The sequence below is a fragment of the Taudactylus pleione genome, unplaced genomic scaffold (genome assembly GCF_031769625.1).
Source record: "Taudactylus pleione unplaced genomic scaffold, aTauple2 ptg000384l, whole genome shotgun sequence".
Taxonomy (NCBI): Eukaryota; Metazoa; Chordata; class Amphibia; order Anura; family Myobatrachidae; genus Taudactylus; species Taudactylus pleione.
The window spans coordinates 1,544,972-1,570,615 of NW_028284785.1; the positions used below are offsets into that span (position 1 = coordinate 1,544,972).

Here is a 25,644-nt window from a genome sequence, read left to right on the forward strand (position 1 = left end):
GAGTAATCTTATCTACACTTGTAGTTCGGGGGAGAAATCTTGATTTGCTTCACCATCGGAAAACTCACTTTCACCTAAACTCACTTCTTAGTAAATTTGAGGGATGAAAACAGAAAAAATCACAGAGTTTCGGCTATGCTAATTGAGATTTAAAAAAAACAAACTCGATCAGACTTGATTCTTAGTAAAGTTACCCCTAAGTCTCTCTTGGATAAAGTATTTCCCTGACTGTTTTTATAAGTGCCATGTATTCCTCCTACAGTGGGATGCTTTCTATTTGCCCAGCTGACGCCTGCACCTGCTAGCACAATCAGATATCCCATGTATGAATGATAGTCATCCTCATCCTCATCTGATGCTCAGTTAGCATTACAGAAAAAAATTCCCAGACTTGGAAAAGTACAATTACAAGAAAACCAAACCCGTAAAGTGTTTAAAGATTATTTTTTTTACTGCAGGCCAATGTTTTTTTTCCAAGGGTTAATGGTAAACTGACTCACAGCATGTGTGATGGCTGAATGAGTTTCTACACTTTCATACATTAAACTTCTAATACAGCCCTGATAAGGAACCTATTTTATGTCCTTGATTGCTTGTTAGTGGCAATGCTTCAGTTAAGTTAGTGCCTTTGAAAATGGGAATATTCACTGGCTTTGCATCTGACATTCTATACTTTGTAAGTATTGCTTAAATGTATGAGTCTTGATCAATAGTGACAGTTCCTGTTTCCAAGTTTTGTAAGATCCTCAAGCCTAACAGGTGATTTGCAGACCCTAGGGGTATATTTACTAAGTGTGAGTTTTTAGAAGTAGAAATGTTGCCCATAGCAACCAATCAGATTCTAGCTATTATCTTCTAGAAGGTGCTAGATAAATGATATGTATAATCTGATTGGTTGCTATGGGCAACAACTCCATTTCTAAAAACCCATACTTTAGTAAATATAGCCCTATGTCTTTTATCTGGAATTTCTGCTACTGCAACTACTTGACACTTGTTATGTGCTTCTCCTGTGCCTGCTAGTAACAGGTCAACCACAAACACAACAACAATGAACAATTTTTGCTCTATTTGTTTGTGGTAGAGACAGTGATCAGTTTTGAATGTACAAAGTCCATCTCTAATAGTATTGTTTAGCATAATGTAACACCAATGACTACTCTGCTTTAAACCATACAAAGCGTTCAATAACAGACAGACTTCTCCCACTTGGAATATATTTTTACAGTTTTGCTCAGGAGGTTCCTTGTAAATTTCTTCTATCAATTCTATCAATGTAATTTAAGAAAGCTAAGTCAAATTATAATTGGTATAGTAACAAATCATGCATGGCAGATATTGCAATGACTAAACGTAATGTACTGTTAGACAAAAAGATTTCACCAAAGTCAATATCGGATTTCTGAGTATATACTTTTGTGACAAGACAAGCTTTATCAATGGCAATGGTTCCATCTGCATTCAACTTTTTACAGAAGAACCTTTTTTTTTTAATTGTCTTGCAGTAACTCAGCCTGCTATTGTTGGCATTCAGTGATGCCATTTCTTTATCTATTGCTAATTTCCATTCCTCCCAGTCATTACTTGACTTTGCTTCTTTGATATTTTGGAGTTCAGAGAAGGTGATATTTGCTAACTCCTGCTCTGTGATTGGATATCCACACTGGCAGTCTATAAAGCAGACATGCTTCCAGCTGTTGGCATATAAAATGTAACAAACTTGTTTTGTTTTATTTTAAGTGGTGCTGTTTCATGCAATACAACATCCCTTCACTTTATAAGCTTTTTATTTGTAATACCCCAGAGTCTGTTTCCTTTACTTTCTTGGCAGTATCCAAGCATGATACATTCCACTGATTTGGGATCCATCTTATGCTTTTTTTTCTTTAGGAATGTGAGCATATGATTTGCATCCAAACACTCTGAGATGATTGATGCTTAACATGTCTGGAACAGTGTTTTTCCTTTCACAACATCTGTGGGTGCACTAGTCTCTGGGTATACTTCTGTAGACACTGATACTGCCCAAAAAATGTTTCTAGGCACATGCCACTTAGCATAGTCCACACTCTTTCCACAATTGTGCAGTTGGCATGCTCACTAACACCATTTGCTCTGGCATATATATATATACAATGGTTAGTTGGTACTCAATGCCCTACCTCTTTCGGAAGGCTGCTGCATCTTCATTTTTGTATTCTCCACCATTTTCAGATTCAAGTCTTTTAATCTCTGAGCAGTTTGAGTTTCCAATGAACTCTTGCAATCTGCAATCTTACTGTTGAAGTTGAAGAGCGCTACTGTACATACTCCACACTTAGGTTCCTACTGGGAGGTTTCAAATCCTTTAACCAAGATGGTTGCCAAACCTACTACAGTGCATGAATTATGCCATTGTGTAGTCTGTGTTAGAGTACTGCAGTGGGAGACGAACATGTCCTACTTGGTTTCAGAGAGACCTGCGATTGCTGTCATTCCACACTGCCAGAAAGCTGTTGTTACTGCTAAAGAGTCTGGTACCGCTTGCTTCCTGCTCCACTACCTACATATAGTCACTAGCTGGAGACCTGTATGCTCTACTTCACTCCATGCAACAAGTCTGTATGCATAACTGTGAGCACAGCTGTACATTCACATTGCTACACAATAAACCACCCCACTGGTTAAGTACTGAGCTGTTTGTTGACTCGGGGCATCCACTGGTGTGTACACTTAGGGATAAATTTACTAAGAATCTTATTTTGGCTTATTTTAAACATGATTGGCATTGTTGGAATTTGTGAGAGTTTTTCAAGATCAGACACTCATATTTACTAAGAATAGTGTTTGACAGAATCATGTTTTCCAATGGTGTATGCAATCGTGTTTAATCGTGTTTTCTCCCCATGTTATCTGTCTGACTGCTACCAAACACTCCCGAACATGAAGCCTGCACAGATCGGTGTGATCTGTGTAGGATTCTATGTGTGTAAAAGTAAAGAAAGAGTTAAAAATCAGAGAAAAAAAATGTATACCCCTCGAAGCATAACCAGCACCAGGCTCTTGGAGCCAGTCCTGGTTCTTAAAATTACATGGAAAAATTTACATGGGGTCCCCTGTATTTTTAGAACAAGCACTGGGATCCACAAGCAGGGGGTTAATGCCACAGCCTTCCTCAGCCAAATCATTAACTCAGTCCACAGCATGGATTCCTGGGGAAGTGGGGGCAGCCACAATAAAGGGGTCCCTCCTCTCCATGTAACTCCAGGCCAGGGCTGAAGCTCGGGGCTAAAGAATAGATTTACAGTAATATTTTCCTGTACATTACTACAGGTCCCAGCAAGCCTCCCACGCATGCCAGTACTTGGCAAACCACAAGTACCAGCATGCGAAGAATTAAGACACTGCTGGTGCCTATAGTCCCCATGTAAAAGAAATATGAAAATGACATGACACACACACACCGTAGAAAGTAAAAAATTTGTTTTGATGAAGTAAACATGTAATTCTTGTGATTAATGTTAGGAAATATCCATATCTACTTATTGATTGCACTTCCATTGGGCTACACACGTCTGTATGCACCAATGCTAGTGGTGCCTCAGCTCTGATTGCTGATCTTGGGAAGGGACAACGGGCTTGCTTACTCATTATACAACTTTTACATGCCAGTCTCTCAGTGTCACTCATGGTTATTCCTGTCACCATTCCATCAAGGAGTTTCTGGATGTTATCAACTTATCATACCCCAGGTGTGGGATCAGTATGTTCAAATCCCGACAGCACATGCCCGGCAGGTGTGAAGATCCCAATTGCTGCTAAAGGTAACGCTAATCTTTCCCCCCACTAACCCTCCCTTAGGGTTGCCTAACCCTAACCTCTCCCCCCAGTGCCTAACCCTAATCACCCCTATAATTGCCTAAACCTAACCCCCCTTCCCCACTGCCTAAACCTAAGTCTCCTGGGGGGCGCCTACCCTAACTTCCCCCGGGGGTGCCTAACCCCCCCCTTCCCCTATCCTAAAGCTAACCCTCCCAGGGGGGTGCCTAACCCAAACCCCCCCCCCCCGGGACCCTAAACCTAACATTCCGCCCACGCGGCTGTCCACGCCTGGCTTACCTTTGATTGGTAAGCCGGGTGTCGTGCTCCCGACATAGGTAAAATGACAGGTGTCGGGATTTCGACGCCTGTCATTTAACCCTTGCCGGCATTAGACAGTCGGAAAGCCAGCAGTCGGGATTGTGTCCGGCAGCTTCCCAACTGCTTCCCCCAGATGTCCTAGCCACCTATGCCACAGCTTGACTTGAATTAGAGGCCGTCATTGCACAATACTTCTCCATGTCTAGGATATACAATTGCTTTTGCTATTCACAGTCCCTTTATTTTTTTTTTGGACGGTAAACTTGCCCTCTACAATCTTGACCTTGAATCCTTATTCCTTTAGGATGCTTATGGCAATTAGGTTTGATCCCATATCTATGAATAACACATCTTAGATGTTTGTGACTATGGTTTCACCTCCTATTCTTAGGGGTTACCCCACTTTTGTGTCTGACTGTTATTAGGTCGCACGTGATACTATTTAAATCATTCTCAAATGCAAATGAAATGCCTTGTGGCTCCTGCTTCCATGTACCAGTAATCTGTCTTGCGATTGTCTGTGACTGCTGACTCTTTTTTATTGTCATGCTTATTATGCTGAGCTGTATTTGTATTTTTTTGTTTGCATTGAGGCCGTGGGGCATATGTAAAAGTCTGCTGACTTCAATCATTGGTGAGTCCCATGCGAGACTGTCCAATGTTTTAAAGTAGTAGTCATTTAAAAGGCAAAATCAACCTGGTTTTACCTTTTAAATGGCTGCTTCTTTAAAACATCGGACAGTCTCGCATGGAACTTACCAATGCTTGAAGTCTGCAACCTAATACATATACCCCCTATTGCCCCACTTTGTGACATACGAAATATCTGTACTTTGGCTTTTTGGGCTTGGTATTCCTAGTGTGTAATGCAGAACTCTCTGCATTTTTTTCAACTGGTATGAGTTCCTGGAACTGCAACAGTTTAGCACTCATAATCTCTGTTGATAGCTTAGTCACACTTGATTCTAAAGCCACTACTAAAAAATTGAATTGAGGTGTTAAATTCTGTAGCATCACCATCGTGACTTTCTTGTTATTGACTTGTACTAAAACAGATGTCAATTGCTGAGATATGGACGGCATCTTATTGATATACTCATTCATGTTTCTGCATTCACTCAATTGAGTACTGTGCAGCATGCGCCTCAGGTTTATTCTCCTCATAAAACCTTTTACTTCATATGCTTTCTGCAGAGCCATCCACATGTCATGTGCTGACACTTTCCTGTGAATTATGGAATACACATATTTCTCCTAACTTAAGCCTATGGTTTCCATGGCTCTATTTAATTCATCAGGATTTGGATTGTCACCTGGATTACTTGTAATCTTCCACAGATTTTCATGCTTGAGGTGCATTTCCATAGCAAACGTCCATGTGGAGTAGTTCTCTGAACCGCTCAGCCTTGTGAAGGTCATGCTGGCTGCTGCTGCAGTGGGCAATCTGTCTGCTGATGTAAAAGGAAGATTTCAGCAAGGAATGCATGTGAGAGATTACACGGACCGGCTGCTACGAGTATATGCTAATCAATGCATAACCATGGCATCCGCAGCACAAGGATGCAGACGCCCAGCAATACATAATGCCACCCGTTACTCAATGCTCAATCAGTACGCAGGATAGCACAAACATTGGTAACATCAAGAACCATAGGACCCAGACATGCAAAAGAGGATGACCCGACCTGGCACAGGATTTTGGCCACTTCCTGTGTGTATCGAGACATATGGCTGCGTATGCCACCACACAGCCTTAATTATGCACACCCCTTTTACAGCGTTCAGATGCACAGGCACACCTGCATTCACCCAGCCACCCCCAGTCACCACCCGCAAACTGCAATTCCTGTGAATCAACATCGAAGGGGTCTCCGTTGTCACTGCACACGCTGTGCGATCCTTTATCCGGCCGCTGTGAATAGTCCGCGCGCGCACATTTCGACACATACGCATGTGCAGAGACGCAAAATCGTCCGGCTTCATGCGACCTCTCACTTGCAACCCTTGCTGAATCAGGCCCTGTGTACTTTACATGCAGGGTGGCCCCTGGGGTGCCTGGGCCCATAAGAGGTGTCCTATTGGCTTAGAACCCAGGAGGTTAACAATAGACACCAGCAGGATTGTGAAATGGAGTTTAGGCCACACAGAAATCCTTAACCAGGCTTGCTTGTTTATTGAGTAACAGTGGTAACAATGGTAATAGCACAGCAGTGTAGTGACTGACTATGCAGCAGTGGTGATATCAGCAACAATAGTAGTAATATGTACTCACACCCTTAAGGAGCTAAGTGTTGCAGCCTGTGAAACAACACATTAAAGATGGCAGAGCCACAAATGCATAGTAACACACCCAATGACCATCTTGTTAAAGGTTCCTTGCCAGTTTTACTATATGGAGATACTGTAGGCAGCACAGGAGTTCAGATTTCTGAGTCTAAAGGGTACAACAACGGTTGAAATTCACCACCAACTTGTAGAGGTGTATGGTGATAATGTAATATCATGGAAACAGGTTTGGGTTTGGAGTGCTGCCTTTGATAAGGACAGGACAGACGTTCAAGATGAGTAGCTTCCGGCCAGCCAAGCACGTCCACCACAGATGACAGTTTGTGTCCACATTGAAGGTCTGATTCAGGAGGACAGACAAATTAAATTTAGTGATATTGCTGACGAACTGAACATCTCAGTGGATACTGGGCCTGATTCAGACCCGCTCGCGAGCGCTATGCACTCGCAAGGGGGTCGATGGTGGCCCAGTGCGCATGTGCACGATGGAGCCGGCTCCGTCGTGCGCATGCGCGAGACTCGGATAGCGATGGGCAATCCGTCGCTCCAGGTCTCGTACCAAAGGGGGCGTGCTGTCGATGTTGAGTGACAGCACACCCCCATTGGTGGGCGGGCCGGGGGCATCGCTGCCCAGACGGAGGCGTTCCCATGGGAACGCCTACCGTCTCCGGCCCCACTGACATCACAAGTGATGTCAGTGGGAGAACTTTCGGCTCTGTTAGAGCCGAAAGCTCTCTGGGGCTTGCGGCAACGAGATTCTACCACAAGGGTTTAGTCGCAAGCCCGATGACCATCACGACCATCATCATGGCCGCTCGCTATAGCTGTGGGTGGTCACCCACAGCTATGCGAGCGGCCAGGAGGCCGTTCGAAAAAACCTGAAGGCCGGCCCTGATTCAGAGCGAGCGCTCTGTCAGAGCGTCCGGCTCTGAATCAGGCCCACTGTGTGCAGCATCATTCATGAGCAACTGGGGTACAGGAAAATGTGTTCAGGCTGGGTACTTAAGCAACTCACAGAAGTTCACAAAACCAATAGGATGGGATAGTCTTTTGTGCACTTGACGTTGTACCATGAGGAGGGAGTGCAGTTACTGCAGCGTATTGTTGCAGGTGATGAAACGTGGGGACGTTATACAGCACCTGAGATGAAGCAAACATCAATGACAGGGAAACATGTATCGTCCCGACCTTCACAGAATTATTGACCATGTTTTGGGACCATAAGGCTTGTGTATGTGCTTGTGTCCATGTGATAGGGATTATAGATAGTGTGTGTCCATGTGATAGGGAATATAGATAGTGTATATCTGTGCATCCATGTGATAGGGAATATATATATACATACACATATATATATATATATATATATATACAGTCAGGTCCATAAATATTGGGACATTGACAGAATTTTCATATTTTGGCCTCTATTCACCACCACAATGGATTTGAAATGAAACAAACAAGGTGTGATTTAGCTGCAGACTTTCAGATTTAATTTGAGGGTAATTACATCCAAATCAGGTGAACGGTGTAGGAATTACAACGGTTTCTATAGGTGCCTCCCACTTTTTAAGGGGCCAAAAGTAATGGGACAAACTAAACAATCTTAAATCTAACTTTCACTTTTTAATACTTTGTTGCAAATCCTTTGCAGGCAATTACAGCCTGAAGTGTGGAAGGCATAGACATCACTAGACGCTGGGTTTCATCCCTGGTGATGCTCTGCCAGGCCTCTACTGCAAATGTTTTCAGTTCCTGGTTGTTCTTGGGGCATTTTCCCTTCAGTTTTGTCTTCATCAAGTGAAATGCATGCTCAATCAGATTCAGGTCAGGGGATTGACTTGGCCATTGCATAACATTCCACTTTTTAGCCTTAAAAAACTCTTTGGTTGCTTTTGAAGTATGCTTCGGGTCATTGTCCATCTGCACTGTGAAGCGCCGTCCAATGAGTTCTCAAGCATTTGACTGAATATGAGCATATAATATTGCCCGAAACACTTCAGAATTCATTCTGCTGCTTTTGTCAGCAGTCACATCATCAATAAATACAAGGGAACCAGTTCCATTGGCAGCCATACATGCCTACGCCATGACACTACCACCACCATGCTTCACTGATGAGGTGGTATGTTTTGGATCATGGGCAGTTCCTTTCCTTCTCTTCTCTTCCCATCACTCTCGTACAAGTTGATCTTTGTCTCATCTGTCCATAGAATGTTGTTCCAGAACTGTAATGGCTTTTTTAGATGTTGTTTGGCAAACTCTAATCTAGTCTTCCTGTGTTTGTGGCTCACCAATGGTTTGCATCTTGTGGTGTACCCTCTATATTCACTCTTGTGAAGTCTTCTCTTGATTGTTGACTTTGACACATATACATCTACCTCCTGGAGAGTGTTCTTGATTTGGCCAACTGTTGTGAAGGGGTTTTTCTTCACCAGGGAAATAATTCTTTTGTCATCCACCACAGTTGTTTTCCGTGGTCTTCCGGGTCTTTTGGTGTTTTAAGAATGTTCCAAACAGTTGATTTGGCCACACCTAATGTTTTTGCTATCTCTCTGATGGGTTTGTTTTGATTTTTCAGCCTAATGATGGCTTGCTTCACTGATAGTGACAGCTCTTTGGATCTCATATGGAGAGTTGACAGCAACTGATTCCAAATGCAAATGTCACATCTAGAATCAACTCCAGACCTTTTACCTGCTTAATTGATAATGAAATAACGAGGGAATAGCCCACACCTGTCCATGAAATAGCTTTTGAGTTGATAGTCCCATTACTTTTGGCCCCTTAAAAAGTGGGAGGCACATATAGAAACTGTTGTAATTCCTACACCATTCACCTGATTTGGATGTAATTACCCTCAAATTAAATCTGAAAGTCTGCAGTTAAAGCACATCTTGTTTGTTTCATTTCAAAACCATTGTGGTGGTGAATAGAGGCCAAAATATGAAAATTCTGTCAATGTCCCAATATTTATGGACCTGACTATATATATTGTATGAGTTAAGCATTGTTTTGTATGATAATGTAAAGTATGTGTGTGTCCATGTGATAATAAATATAGTGTATTAGTGTGTCCGTGTGATAATAAATATAGTGTATGTTTGTGTGTCTGTGTGATAATGTACAGCATGTGTGTGTCCATGTGATAATAAATATAGTGTATTAGTGTGTCCGTGTGATAATAAATATAGTGTATGTGTGTGTGTCTGTGTTATAATGTACAGTATGTGTGTGTCCATGTTATAATAAATATAGTGTATGCGTATCCGTGTGATAATATATATAGTGTATGTGTGTGTCTGTGTGATAATGAATATATATATAGTGTAAGTGCATGGGGGATACATTCAATTTCCTGACAGCAGGGATTTTGGTGGTGAGAATGCCGATGCCGGAATCTCGAATGTAAGTAGCGGGGTTGGGGAGGGGGGGTTAGGGTTAGGCACTAGGATGAGGGTTAGGGTTAGGCACTGAGGGGGGAGGGTTAGATTTAGGCACCGGGGAGGGAGGGTCAGGTTTAGGCACTAAGGGGAAGGTTAGGTTTAGGCACCAGGAAGGGAGGGTTAGGGTTATGGTAGGGTTAGGCATACTTACTTCCAGCTGTCAGGATGCTAACCTAGTCGGGATGCCGGCATCTGCATTCTGACCGCCGGGATACCGAAAGCCAGCATCCCGTACCCAGCTCGTGTGTGTGTGTGTACATGTGAAAATGAACATACAAAGTGTACAGTATGTGTGTGGGTGTCCATATGATAATGACTGATGTGGGTGACTGAAATATTCTCTGTAGTGTGCTATACTGTACATATAATGGCGACTGAAACAGACAGGCAGTCATCAGGGCCATTATCTACAATTGTCAAAACTCTCGGGTGGGTAGTGGATGCAACCAGATTGGTGTGACCTGTTTACTGAGGTGCGGAGTCTAATGTGCCGGCGGTATTCCCCAGGGACCCTCGCAAGAAGGTATGGACTTGGCTGCGTCCGACACACAGGTCGCGGCCCTCAGCATAGGTTCCCCTATACAGGTGCTGGTAAACTCTGGATGGAGCGGAGAGGACATTTAGTTTAGTCGACAGGCCAGAACCAAATGGACTAGATAGTACCAGGGAGCAGGCGGAAGCGGGTCACAGAGGATAGCCGAGGTCAGAACCAGATTTCAAATGCAGAACCAGGGGCAGTGGCGTAACTATGGAGGGTGCAGGGGGTGCGGTTGCTATGGGGCCCGGCGGCTTAAGGGGCCCGCCGGCCCAGCGATCGCACCCCCTGCACCCTCCATATGCCGGGCACCCGCTGAGACTGTGTTACCAGCGGACGCCCGGCTCCTACTCAGACCCCCGGCGGCAGCCGGAGGACGGAGCTCACTCCGTCTTCCGGGTCCCGCAGTGCACTATGGGAGTGACGTCATGATGTCACTCCCATAGTGCCGAGGAGCGGGCGACGGGGCGGACGGCGGCTTCACAGGAGCGGGGATAAAGGTAAGTGGTTTTTTTTGTTTGTGTGTGTGTGCGCGCGCGGGGGGAGGGGAGGCAGCTACTGGGATCTCACTACTGGGGGCAGCTACTGGGATCTCACTACTGGGGGCAGCTACTGGGATCTCACTACTGGGGGCAGCTACTGGGATCTCACTACTGGGAGCAGCTACAGGGGGCTCACTACTGGGGGCAGCTACAGGGGGCTCACTACTGGGGGCAGCTACAGGGGGTCACTACTGAGGGCAGCTACTGGGATCTCACTACTGGGGGCAGCTACTGGGATCTCACTACTGGGGGCAGCTACTGGGATCTCACTACTGGGGGCAGCTACAAGGGGTCACTACTGGGGGCAGCTACTGGGATCTCACTACTGGGGGCAGCTACAGGGGGCTCACTACTGGGGGCAGCTACAGGGGGCTCACTACTGGGGGCAGCTACAGGGGGTCACTACTGAGGGCAGCTACTGGGATCTCACTACTGAGGGCAGCTACTGGGATCTCACTACTGGGGGCAGCTACAGGGGGCTCACTACTGGGGGCAGCTACAGGGGGCTCACTACTGGGGGCAGCTACAGGGGGTCACTGCTGGGGGCAGCTATTGGGATCTCACTACTGGGGGCAGCTACTTGGATCTCACTACTGGGGGCAGCTACAGGGGGCTCACTACTGGGGGCAGCTACAGGGGGTCACTACTGGGGGCAGCTACTGGGATCTCACTACTGGGGGCAGCTACAGGGGGCTCATGACTGGGGGCAGCTACAGGGGGCTCACTACTGGGGGCTTTACAGGGGGCTCACTACTGGGAGCAGCTACAAGGGGCTCACTACTGGGGGCAATTACAAGGGGCTCACTACTGGGGGCATTACAGGGGACTCACTACTGGGAGCAGCTACAAGGGGCTCACTACTGGGGGCAATTACAAGGGGTTCACTACTGGGGGCAATTACAAGTGGTTCACTACTGGGAGCACTACAGGAGGCTCATAACTGGGGGCAACTACAGGGGGCTCACTACTGGGGGCACTGCGTAACTGGTACCATTTCAGTGGGCATTGCATAAGGGGCACCATTACAGTGGACATTTAATGTTTTAGGGGAACTACTGTGGTTATTGTGTAAGACCTAAGTTAGGGGGGCCCCTTAAAAATGTTGCTATGGGGCCCAATAAGTTCTAGTTATGCCCCTGACCAGGGGTCAGACAAAATCGGAGTCACAAGCAAAGCCAAGGTCAGGAGCAGGTAACAGATTTACAAAAGAACGCTGGAGTATGGTAATGGAGCCTATACTCTGGCACCTGTCTGGTGCCAGAGACTCATTCTTATTGTGAGCAGTTAAAATCTCATGCCAAACGTGACTTCACGTTTGGCACGTCTGTCACCTTAAATTCCTCTGCAGGTCGGCCCACGGGCTCCCAGGAGTGCCGCGGTCGCCTGCTCTTGTAGCCGCACAGTGAGGTGGACCCAGAGCGGACGTCACAACAGCGGGCGCCGGGGACTCCCCGACGCCGACGGAGATTCCAATGATGCCGAACCAGGTAAGAAATAGATGGTGTCCGGCGCATTGTGACAACAATCATGTGACAACAAAATACTTGCAGGACCAATTGCCCATCTCAAAGGCAAATAAATAGGTCACCAAATCCACAACCAATACCCCAAGGCCTAGTTAGAAAACCCAGGTCTCTGACGCTGGTAGAGCAATCATCCTACAGGTACATTACAGGGGAGCAAACCTATTAAACAAACTCACTGACCTCTAGAATGCCATTCTTTCCAACCATGCAAGGCACCGACCTGGAGCTTAGACTGCCAGCATAACTCAAACAAACTCTCACTAAAACATAACAATTCTCACAAGAAAAATATGAATGGGGATCCTCCCCAGGAGGGTGACGGACTGTCCAAATATATTGGCAGTGACTGAATGGAGAAATAAATGTGCAATTCCCCACACATAACCCTCCATCCTAACAAATCACAATGGCCACACTTGCAGGGCCAAATGTCCTACTCAAATGCAAGTAAATAGGGACTCCACAAACACAGATGCAGGGTCAACTGCCCTTCCCAACAGCAGGGTCACCAAGAGCACACCTGCAGGGCTTATTGCTCTTCCTGATGGCAAGTCAATACAGTCACAACAACCACACTTGCAGGACCAAGTGCCCTTCACTATGGCAAGCAATAGTGTCTCCACAACAACACCCACAAGGCTAATTGCATTTCTCAGTGTCAAGTCAATAGTTTCACCACAAATGACCTTGCAGAACCAATCGCCCTTCTTGAGGTCGTCAATAGTGTCACCCCAACCACCACATTACAGAGCCTTTCACCCATCTAAACATCATGCAATTGGGTCTCCACCTCCACAGCTGGTGCAACTGACCTCAGAAGGGTAAAATCAGCCTACACAGTGCATTGACCAACCCTGTACACTAAGGAATGCCCCACAAACAAGGGATGACAGACATCCCTAGGTCTTGCTGCACTATCCTAATAAAACAATGGAAAATATAGTATGCCAACTCGAGGAGGGATGAAGGAAGAGGGGGAGACAACTTGGCCTGAGTTAAAAACCTGAAAAAACCTGCCAGGAGTACAACAGCCAATCAGTCTCCACGGTTCTGGGCAAAAACAGGGTAAAATCCCTCAAGGCCCCAACTTCCTTCCAATGCAGAAAACAAATCCAAATTCTGAACCGCGGGATGATCAAAACCATAACTCACATCTGTCCGGATCTCCACAGTAGATTAGAATTGCAACTAGGTTCTTTCTGGATACATGAAATTCGGGTACAGTAGCTTAGGGTTTCTGGAGTACCAATCCGCACATCTCCACTGTCGACATTCAGAATGTCAACACTGGCAATGTCAACATTATGTACATGTCGACAGGCACATCTTAACAGCATTGTAGGCCCTGGGCAATGCAGTGTACTGGGGCCCCTAGTCAACCATTTACAGGAATAAAAATGTAAACGTTCAATAAAATGAAATCTTTATATTTATTGGTACTTTCAACAAAATCAATGTTTAAACATAAAAAACATGATGTAAAGCAGATTATGGACTCCAGCTCTCAGTGCATTTCCTGCTCTGCACTGTAGCTGTGATTAAAGTATGGGGGGTCCTTAAGAGAGGAGGCCCCAGGGGGAATGTGCCCACCTTAATCCAGGCTTGGAGGCAGATAGAGAATGCTGCCTGGCAGCTCTGATTGTGTTTAATTCACAGAGTGGCTGAGGAGCATCTTTCTCTGCCTACCTCTCAGCCGGCTGCCCTTTGCATGGAGCGAGTGGCCTAACGCTCCGTGTAGATGTTCCCCAGCCCAGCCCGCACCTGCTCGAATGCCCCTAGAATCATGGGGCCCTGGGCAGCTGCCCAGTGTGCCTATATGTTAAGATGGCCCTGCATGTCAACATTCTGATTTTCGACAGTCAGGCTATTTCGACATTCTGATGTCAACATTCTGAATGTAGATATTTTATACCACACTCCATTATACTTCCATGTATACAGGAGAACATAAAATATAAAGATTCAGAATGTTCAACATAATGTAGAGAGAAGGTTTAGAAATACAGTATGCTGATTAGTAAATAGCAAATACCTGATACTACTCCAATTTCATTTTAAATGGTCTCTTTAAAATAAAAGAATAAAAAATCTAATCTTGGGAAGATACATGTAATGTAGCTATTGGGTAACCAAGCAACAGTCTTGAAATGTTGGACTTACATTTTTTTGTCTCCATAAGAATGTATTAAAGATTTCCAGTGATTTTTTTTAATAACATTCACTTCTTGTATGGTATTACCCAGTATGTTGTGGGCTCCTAATGAATGTCTAATGTCCTAATGTCTTCAAAAGCTTACCCGAGCTTGTGCAACAGTGTGACCGTCAGGGACATCGATGCAGATCAGACAGTCTCGCAGCTTGTGTGCTATACAATCGCTGCATGTGCACAAAGTAGCATTTGCACATGCACAATGGCTAACAATCGCTCGATCTGTATAAATATCGCATTGTGTGAATCTCGGAATCAGACCCTTAGTTGCAGAAGAGTTGTGCTGTTACTCCTCTTTGTATCTTACATATGACAACAAAGGGCGGTATTCAATTAGTTTTGCGTCCACGATAAAGTTTCACCTGCCCGTGCTTCTGCCTTCATCGCGTGTTTTGGATGCGGAAACTTATCGTGCGCGCCCCCGCTATTCGCTCTATTCAATTCCAAACCACGCAAAAGTGGCAAGCCGCGAAGTCGGAATAGGCGGAAAGTGCTGTCAGAAATGGGGAAATCAGCCTGAATTACAAAAAAGGTGCACTAACATTGGGGATCAATGTAGATGTGCCCGAATAGCCCTAATAAAACTGTTTGGGGTACTTAAGTTGTTTCAATAGCTTCATATTAGTGTCTTTGCACAAGTGGTGAAGAATGGTATAAAGCAGTATTTTTGGGTGAAAATAAGTAGTCCTGCCAAATTTGGGGTACTTGAAAATGGGTGCTAGCATATTTTATAGTCTCTATAGTGAAGTTAAAATAATCGTGAAAAACGCACCTGTTGCAGGCAGCTGCAATCATAAAAACACCTGAGCCATCCTTGCAGGCCCCCCAAAAGTCTAGTTTGCTAGTTTTTATGCTTGTCCCCCCACTTTGTACTTTTTTGCCCCAAAAATGAAAGTACTTTTTTGGGGTGTTCCTCACTTTTTTATTTTTTTTACTTATGCAGTTATCTATTGGGGGACTGTCCCAAGGGTGCTGAGTGCTTTCCCCACTTTTGCACCCCAAAATTTAAAAAATGCACTTCTTTTATCCTGCTATTCAGAGGCGAATCTTTTCCGCCTATAACATTGCATTGACTTTCCGCGGACGCGAAAAGTATTTGGAATTGAATACGGAGATAGGTTTCCAACACTCGAAAAGCCGTGATCGGCGATACTTTTCGGCGGATCTCGGCTTTTTGTGTCTAATTGAATATGGCCCAAAGTTGGAAAACTTTAAACATTCACCACTAAAGCAAAATTTCATACAAACTCAGGGGCTGATTCACTACCGTATGCAACTACGATTAAACATGCAATTGGGCGATTGTTTTGTTCTGTGCATGCGTATGCATTACAGGGTGCGTGCGCAAACCGGCCGCTGTGATCGGGACTGCGATCGCAGTGACTATGCAGACCCATCGCAGAGTGATTCACAGGAAGTTCCCTTTCTTGGGAGGTGACGGGGGGTGGTCTGCGAAACTAAGGTGTGCCAGTGTGTTCGGACGCCATTGCAGGGGCGTGTATAATTATCCACTGCGATGCCATACACAGTCTGAGTACTCATAGCACGTGATGAAGTTAGCAATACCTAAGTAAGGTCAGAGCTTGTAGAAGTGTGCGTGAGGCTGCGATGGGGGCTCGATTTTACCGATGGTTTTGCAGTCTTGCTAAACATTACAGATGTGTACTAAGTAAAGTGGGCGTCCTTGTGTAGTGCTGCAACGGGATAGTGATTGCAATGGATTAGCATACTATCGCAGTTATGATCCATAGTGAATCAGGCCCTAAATGTGTTGGTGACTTTTATTGATGGATCTTTAATGTCACCTGGAGATACCAAGTTTTGTTTATAAAAATATATTAGATGTACATCAGTAGACTAAAACAGGCACATCAGAAACCATCGCTGATTTTATTTTGTGTTTTGTTTCAGCTATCCTCACTGATCCAGTTCTCAGGGTCCCGGCTTCAGATGGTCTTATTGCCGGCAAGAATGTGACCCTCCATTGTGACGCTGGCAATCAGAATGTAACTGATTACACTTTCTATCAGGGCCAGAAGGACATCTGCTCTGTGCCCCATGTGACCTGCAGGGGATCATTCCTGTTTTTCCAGCCAATCACAGGGAATGACACCGGGACCTACACCTGCACCATACAGAACCCGGTCAGCACCAGAACCAGTAACCCTGTGTATATGTTTATAATAGGTAAGAGTCTGATGAATGAGGGACATAATAAATAGGATGAAACAAATAAAAAGGAAATAACACATGGGACTAAGCTTTTGCAATAGCAGTTATTAAAGGGACAGCCTGCTTCAACCAACAAAATGGAAACACATGAGGGCATATTCAATTGGGAGCGCAGTTTTTACCAAAATTGATCATGTGGACATCGCGCCCAATTTTGGATTACAGCATGTATACACACTCTCAATACACGTGGTATTTAATTTTTTAAAAATGCACTTAAAATGAGGGGTTTCAGTACTAAAAACCCTGCGGTGCGAAAAAAGAAAAGAAAAAGAGTAATACTTACCGGTCTGGTGATATCTGGAAATCTCCACTACTCCCGCTCATCTCCCCTACATCTTTACACTGGGGATAGGACTGCTGAAAGTCAAGGGAGCTGCTGGGAAGCCAGGGTGCTGTCGGGAGGGGAGGTGGCTGCTGGGAGATGTAGTTCTCCCTGCTGCTGCCTCCAGGGGGTTCACATACACATAGGGGTCACACAGACACTCACACATACTGATAGCTCACACACAATCACACACACTCACACATACTTACACATACATAAACTGACACAACATACCTATACCTCTTTTCCACCAAAAACTCTGTTAAACTTGTGAGGTCATAAAAAGTGGGTGGTGACTGCTCCACAACCACCAATCAGCTCATTTTAGACATGAAGCAGGTCAAATAACCCGGGTTGCGCTGTTAACACTGCACCATTGCTAAGGTCCATCCTGGGTCCAACTCTGGTAACTATCTGGGTTGGATTATAGCAGGCTTGCCTACCCTCCCAATATGGCCGGGAGCCTCCTGATTTTCAGGTGCTGCTCCCGGCCCCCGGAAAGGCAGGAAAGCCTCTTGGAAGCTTGCGACTCTCCTCCCTGAAAAAACTAGAAGCCCCCGCAGTGGGGGGTGATGCGATTCGCACTGAAACGCATCATTGTGGCCCCGCCCCCTGCTTCACAATGCTGAAAATAACGGCATTGTGAAGAGGGGGTGGGGCCACGATGACACGATCGCGCAGCCCGCCCCGGCTCCGCCCCCAATGTGACAGCAATGGACAGCTCCGCCCCCAATGTCACGTCACTCGCCGGCCCCGCCCCCCGCTGTTAGCCGACAATCAGCTCCCTCCCGGATGGCTGGAGCTGATTGTCGGCATGTATGGATTACAGGGTCACTTGTCCCGGGTTGTTTTTCAGGAACCCTTTTACACTGAGCTGCGACCCGGGTAGACCCAGCAATAACCCAGGTTTTAGCTCTGGTGTAAAAGGGGTGTTACACAAACCGCTGCTGCAGGGGACCGGGTCCCAACAGCCTGGAGGAAGAAGACACTGCTTCGGAAGTTGAGTAACTACTGAGTACTGACTAAGCTAATTGTAAACTTCCAATTGCTTAATTTGTCATTAGTGGGGTGCCGCAGGGTTCCCAGAGCAATTTCTGATAATTTTTCCTAAAAATATGTATTTTAGGAAAAATAGGTCATGCTCTGAGGCTGGTGAAAAAAAACCTCTCGCCACTCAAAAAATTAAAATCCCTACACTTAATTGAATAGCAAAAATTCTGCAACTGTGGGAAAATTCAGCAGGTGTGGGATTTTTGCTATTCTTGCACCTAACTGAATAGTACCCCTCATCAAAGATATCTCCTGGTTACAATTGGGCATCGATAATTTCCACAGTCCCCATACCATAGTATGGGGATGTAGAAATTATAAAATTCATCAAGTTCCGAAAAAGCATTTTTTTCAGAAACTTGACAGTGATGCTGAACGTCACTCTGAGATGGTGTTCAGCATCCGATACAGCAGAGGGATCTGAAAAGATCTCTCCCTGCTGTGTCCACTTACCTTCCTGACGCTCCCTCCCAGCTCCCAGAGCAGTCCTTCTGTGAGCCAGGGCCTGGAGAGGGCACTGCAGCAGGCAGTGGGGTCAGCGACTTGCGGGGGTCCTGCAGCGGACATCTGGTATGACGGGTGGGAAGGCGGGCCAAGTCTCCGGCAGCAGCAACTTAGCCGAGTAGGTCTCTCCAGGGGCCTCGGCGGGGGACCTATGGCGGCTGTGGGTCAGTGCATCGCAGGTCTCACTCTCAGCAGACGATGGGGCGGCCGTGGGGGTAGCCGGCAGCTTCACAAGGATGGGAGGGGTGAAAGACGCCGTCAAAGTTAGTTGGAGGAAGGGGGTCAGTCTCTTTTCGCAACTTGTCTTCAAGCTGAAGAGGGACAAGAGAAAAGTCTCTCACTTCTGAAAAACTGCTTCGCAGAAACAGCAGTTTTTCGGAAGTGATCGTTTAGGTGAGGAGGCATGATGAATACCTCCTAAAATGAGTTTGAACTCGCAGCGAGTTCAATCCATAATTATCACATGTGATAATTATGGTTTGATAAATAGGCCCCATAGATTGATCATGCAGCATGGACATAACTGCCATAGGTACAAGGGGTGCAGCTGCTATGGAGTCCAGAGATTAGAGGGGCCCATCTTCCTTGTCAAAGTTACTTGTGTTATATATATATTTTTCACCATTGGGTGGTACATAGGAGCCCTTACAAGCATGTGCTATGGGGCCTTCAAGTACCTAGTTACGCCACTTAAGGGGCGATTCATGTGTCACCAAACATCCCAAAATTTTTGAACATGCATCGGGACTCTATTCTACTCAGAACCCCAAAAGTGATCTGAGCTGGGACTCGATCTGAATACGGACCCCAAAGTTCAGGTGTGTTCGGTTTTCTGGGAAACAGAACTGTGCTTCTCTAGCACAAATGTCGCATATCAAAGTGATCAGTGCAATGTCGCAATGTAGTTTTGTCACTTCCAGTTGTTTTATTTATGAGAATAAGATGCACATTTTGAGCGAGAAAATCGCTAAGAGCGTCTGGGTTGCCCTGAGACCTGCCGCTGAGAAGGGCTGTTTGGCGCAACTGAAGCCATGATGTATGAGGACACATCGCTAATTTTCCTGCACATCTCTACAGTGTGTGTTGCAGCTGGGCATGCACATTTGCAGGAGATTCAAAGCTGATTGCGTCTCAGTGGCATCTTACTTACATATGGCTGAGTGTGATCAACCAGGAGAAAACAGGGCATTTGCAGGTAGAATAAGGGTGCTGTTGGCATGTCATGGGAATGTAGATGGAATTATGAGCTATTCACAGGTGAGAGTATGCAGCAGGGGCGTATTAAGAGAGGAGCGGGCCCATGTGCATTTCCCATCCATGCATTCTGTGTCCGCAGTCTACTGCGCATGTGCAGATCTCCAGGAAAATGGTGCGGTAGCCATTTTCCTGGCTATTTCCTTACTGCGCATGCGCAAAACGCTGGGAAAATGGTTGCAGCGACCATTTTCCAGTTGTTTTGTGTAGCGCTGCTCCAGCCAATGTGGGACTTAGTAGAGGTAAGTATTAAAAAGTATGGGTGGAGGGTGTGCGGTGTGGGCCCCCCTGGACCCAGGGGCCCGTGTGCACCGCACACCCACCACCCATTATAAATACGCCCCTGTTACATTGGAATCAGACTGATATCTTGCACCAACTATACCAAATGCATACTTACAGTGATAATGGCTGCATTCTCAAGCTGATGTATGGGGGGGACAGGTAGATTCTGGCTGCATAGATGCTATCTGCTTTGAATACAGGCTACTACAGTATCTGCATTTATCTCTGTGCATATAGTACAGCTGTATTTGTAGTGCCTTGTGTGCAGCTCTGATTTAGCCGGCAAATTGATATGATCTATAAAACACTTAATATTAAATTACTGTACTCACTATATATGGAATGAACAAGTAATATATATTTTTAACATTGAAAGAACTGGATGTACTGGGATTCACAGAATAAACACATTATATTTGTTGTTAGACAAGGTAAGGCACACAAAGAATTAGAAGTTAGACGTATATTGTACAAATACAATAAATATACTGTATGTGGTTACGCATTGTTAAAATATGTTGTCAGCTCATGTTTGATATACATATCAAACATACATGGCATGATGCTCATTTGTATAAGAAGTCACCTAGCAGCTCTGTGACCATATAAAAGCATGACACAGACCGGTAGAGTTACCAAAGGTTCTAAAACAGACAAGTGGTGGTGCTGCCTATAGCATCCAGTCCAGGATTGCCTACCCTCCCCTTTCGGCCGGAAGCCTCCCGATAATTGGGTGCAGCTCCCGACCCCCCGGAAAGGCAGACAAGCCCCCTGGCGGCTGCCGATCCCCACAAACCCCCCCTGCCGATTAACTGTTAACCCCCGCATCAGGGGGGGGCAGTGACGTGATTCACGCTAAATCACATCATTTTGTCCCCATACCCTGCTTCACAATGCCTGTATTATCGGCATTGTGTAGCAGGGGCAGGGTCAAAATGAAACAATCATGTGACCCCACCCCCATCACGCCCACAAACGGCAATCATCCACCCGGCCATGCCTTCTTTTGCTGGTCACTCCCCCCCTGCCCTGCCGATCTGGCTGCTCCCTCCCGGAAGGAGCAGCCAGAAAGTCGGCAAATCAGATCCAATCAGATTCTGACTACCATTTTCTAGGATGCAATTTTCTAGAAAATGATAGCTAGAATCTGTTTAGTCGTTATGGGCAACACGAACGCTTTTCATTTTTAGCAGCTTTAGTAAATCTATTGCAGAGTATTTTTAGTTCCTTGTGTGTTTTTTTGATGTAAGAATTCTGAATATGTTGTTCTTTGTATACAGTAATGTGATCTTTGTGTTGTCATTACCAGTGCCGGTCTCTGGGGTGACCTTGACCAGTAACACATCAGATTTGCTGGTCTGGCCAGGAATGGATTCAGTTTCTCTGCACTGTTCAGTTCATGGTACAAATGTCAGCTTCTCCTGGAGCCTAAAGGGGGCAGCACTGCATCAGGACCCCCGATACCATCTCACCGAGAATAACTCCACCCTCATTATCAGCCCTGTCTCTGCTAAAGATAATGGGTCCTTCACCTGCACAGCTTCAAACTCAATAAGTAACGGTACCAGCAATGGTGTAACGCTCAACCTGGCCTGTAAGTAATACATGGAAGTCAAGATTTCTACTAAGTAGTGAAGATAAAAAAAAAGACACCTTTGTGACTACAGTGTTCACTGTTTGCTGTATGGAAAAATGCATCATTGTACATAATAGCCTATACAATGATATACCATAAGCCCCTTCCCTGCACACATAGACAAAGGCTAACACAAGTATTACAATAACATATTAAAATCATAAAAGGGAACAGAAACCCCTTACAGCCCTTGGCTACCGCCCCAGTTACCCTTATTATATGGAATTTGCCAATGTTTAGTCCAATAAATTATCTTATTGTTTTCTCCATTGCTTGTATACACCCATAAAAGCCAGGAATTATATAAACAGTGGAATAATGTGCCCTCTATTCTACATTTCTATTTTTCTATTTTTAAATATAGCCTACTGTATATACATCAACTTATATGTAAATAGATTTGTAGAATTGCCTTTAATTCATAGCACTGCTATTAGATGTAGAAACACCAAAGTGTCAATGATAACATGTAAATAAGCACATTGATACATAAATATTCATGTACAGAAATAAAGCACATTGGGGCTTATGTATCAAAGCTTGATGTGAGATAAAATTGTGAGATATATATCACCAACCAATCAGCTTCTATCTTCCATTTTGCAGGCTGTGTTTAAGAAATGATAGTTTGGAGTTGATTGGTTGGTGATATATATTTCACAATTTTATCTCACATCAAGCATTGGTACATATGCCCCATTGTCTCCGAAAAATGTCAATTTGATGCCTGCCTTATCTTAAATCTATTAATTCTCGCCGCCAGGATTGGCTGCACAAGCAGGCCATACCGTATTGCGGACTACTGGAGAAGGATAGAGGCATATGTGTTTTCAGATACACACTTCCCCATTTAATAATGTTTGTTCATTAACTCTTCTGCTTTACCACCTTATCCTATGTATTTGCAGCACCAGTCTCTGCGGTGACGCTGAGCAGTGACACATCAGGATTGCTCTGGGTGGGAGAGGATTCTGTGTCTCTGTATTGCTCAGCTCATGGCTCAAACGTCAGCTTCTCTTGGAGACTGAATGGAGAACCATTATCCCAGCATCCTTCATATACCATTACACAGGAGAGCTCTCCTCCTACCTCCAATCTCTCCATCAGCCCTGTCTCCAGGAACGACAATGGACCTTTCACTTGTACAGGATCTAACTTGGCAAACAGTGAGATCAGTGATGCGCTGAGCTTAGACTTGGCTTGTGAGTATTACTCTATGCTGGAACAAGCGCATACTACTTAGAATTAGTCTGGCTTTTGCATTTGATAGTGGTAATTTGGAATACATTAATAAAGTTTAGGTTTTACTACTACAGGTTGACTTTGGACATTTGGTGCAGAATTGAGGCATTGTTGAGACTTTGGGGGAGATATTTCAAACTTTGGAGAGACATAAAGCACCAACCAACAGCTTGTAACTCATTTTTCTAGCACAGCCTGTACAATGACAGTTAAAACTGATTGGTTAGTACTTTATCTCTCTCTACTTTAAATCTCTCTCCAAAGTTTGATACATCTTTCTCTTGGGCATTAGGAGCAGATTTAAAGCTTAGAAAGATATAGGGGAGATAAAGTGCCAACCAATCAGCTCCTAACTGCTTTACAGGCTTTGAAAAATGGCAGGAGCTGATTGGTTTTCACTTTATCAATCTACACTTTATCTCCCTCCAAAGATTAGTACATCTCCCCCATAAAATAGAGAGAGCTAAAGTACTAACCAATCAGCTTCTGTCATTTTACAGGCTGTGCTAGATAAATGAGCTAGGAGCTGATTGGTTGGAACTTTATCTCTCTCCACTGTATCTCTGTCCAAACTTTGATAAATCTCCCCCTTAATTCCTTAGTACAAGATAATTTGATAATGGAATGTACAGTAATAATGTTGGATGACGATTTCTCATTAGAACTAGGTGTAGTGATAGTGAGACCCTCAGGTATTGCTCCCTGGGAAACATTATCAAATTAGACTCTACAAAAAGAGTGAATGGATTTTATTCAAATAAAGTGCAATTTCCATAAGTGTCCTTTTACTTTTGTTTATGTTGACTTAAATAGAAATAATAAAATAAGATTTTGAGTATGTTTAGTAAGATGATGTAAGTAAGGGAAGTTAGGGAGTTCAGAGTAGGTCTTGCAGTATACTGTAGAAGTGATTGTGAACTCAATCATCAGTATCATGGTGTGTAAAGGATAAGTTCCTATAACGGCAATATGAGAATGCGTTACAATAAGAGCACAGTAAGAAGTGAACGCGGAAATAATTGAACGTGGAACCAGAATACTGGTTTGTGAATGGCATTCAATTACGGTAGTAAATAGGATTAAGATTTAAAAAATAAAAATAATGTATAGAGACTGTGAATGACAAAGAAAGTAGGTAGATGATTATTTTTACAATGCTATTGGTGAACTTTGAGAAGGTAATAAGATACATTAAACTAATGGAAAGGAGTGAGGGGATAGACATCAAAACATGTATTTAATGCTGGGCATACAAGTCCAGATAAAATGCCCGTCAGCCCGCATATGTCGGCGGCATACACTGTGAGATATCTCACTGTGTATTAGCCCAGACATCTATGCTCCGCCCCCAGAGGAGGAGACATTTGTCTGTCTGTCTGTCAGCCACGGCTGGGCATACACTGCCCGATGCAGCCGACATTTTAACTCACAAATATTGCATTGGAGGGGCATGCTGGACAATCCGGCATGCCTGACCGAGCAATATTTTTAACCTTCAGTCGCCCGCACAGACGCTACAATTATCGGGACAATCCACGGATACCGGGCGGATCGTCCCAATAATTGTAGTGTGTATGCCCAGCTTTAGATGGACCTGATAGAACCAAGCTGGCTGGGATATGGTCCACTCAGCTAGATTCCTCTACACATAAAAATATAAAAAGAGACTACATAAATAGTTACTATGTAAAAAGTAACATTTTCAGCACCTATTGCCAGAAGATTCTCCATATTCCTCATTTGGGCTCAGAATTTGACACATTTTTATGGCGGAATTTCTCATTAAATGTTCCATGTAAAATTCCTCCCATTAAATTTGTTTCCCCTCGAACTCCATTATCCCACCATAACCATAGAGCATTATAAAAGGAACACGGAGCATTATGTTGTTCCCCCAACTCTATAGTATTTATACTGTAGTATATACAATCAGCAAAATTACCATTCCAAGGAATTGTGAAGCAACAGTCGTTCCCGCAGAGCTTCATGTTTCTTTCAATTTGCCTCTTCTTCCACAACTTTCATATATCTAATAATACATTAGTTCGATTTTTTATTTATTTTCAATACACATGATTATTGTTAAATTGGAAAGTAAAATCACATGATAAAAATGTTGATAAATTGGACTCTAGGGGTAGATTTACTAAAGCTTCTAAAACAGACAAGTGGCAGTGTTACTTCCATAGCAACCAATCAGATTCTGCCTATCATTTTCTAGAATGCAATAGAGAAATGATGGACAGAATCTGATTGGTTGCTATGGGTAACACCACCACTTGTCTGTTTTAGAAGCTTTAGTAAATCTACCCCTATAGCTCTTTGAATGGCTGTCATTGTATGTTCTGAGAGACTGTCAAAGGCCCGTACACAATTAACCGCGAAAAGCAGAGATCCGCAAAAAAGTATCGCCAATTGCGACTTTTTGCCAGTCGGAAATTTATCTCTGT

At 44.5% G+C, this 25,644-nt stretch overlaps 1 protein-coding gene across 2 annotated transcripts in view; it reads left to right on the forward strand.

Moving 5' to 3' along the window:
* Window positions 1–25,644, forward strand: part of LOC148507792 (cell adhesion molecule CEACAM1-like) — an 89,514-nt gene that overhangs the window by 26,916 nt on the left and 36,954 nt on the right. For both annotated transcript variants that reach the window (XM_088445604.1, XM_088445605.1), the window contains exons 3-5: window positions 16,575–16,850; window positions 21,626–21,910; window positions 22,861–23,154. In XM_088445604.1, coding sequence (XP_088301730.1) covers window positions 16,575–16,850; window positions 21,626–21,910; window positions 22,861–23,154 — 855 coding nt within the window. The remainder of the gene's footprint in view (window positions 1–16,574; window positions 16,851–21,625; window positions 21,911–22,860; window positions 23,155–25,644) is intronic.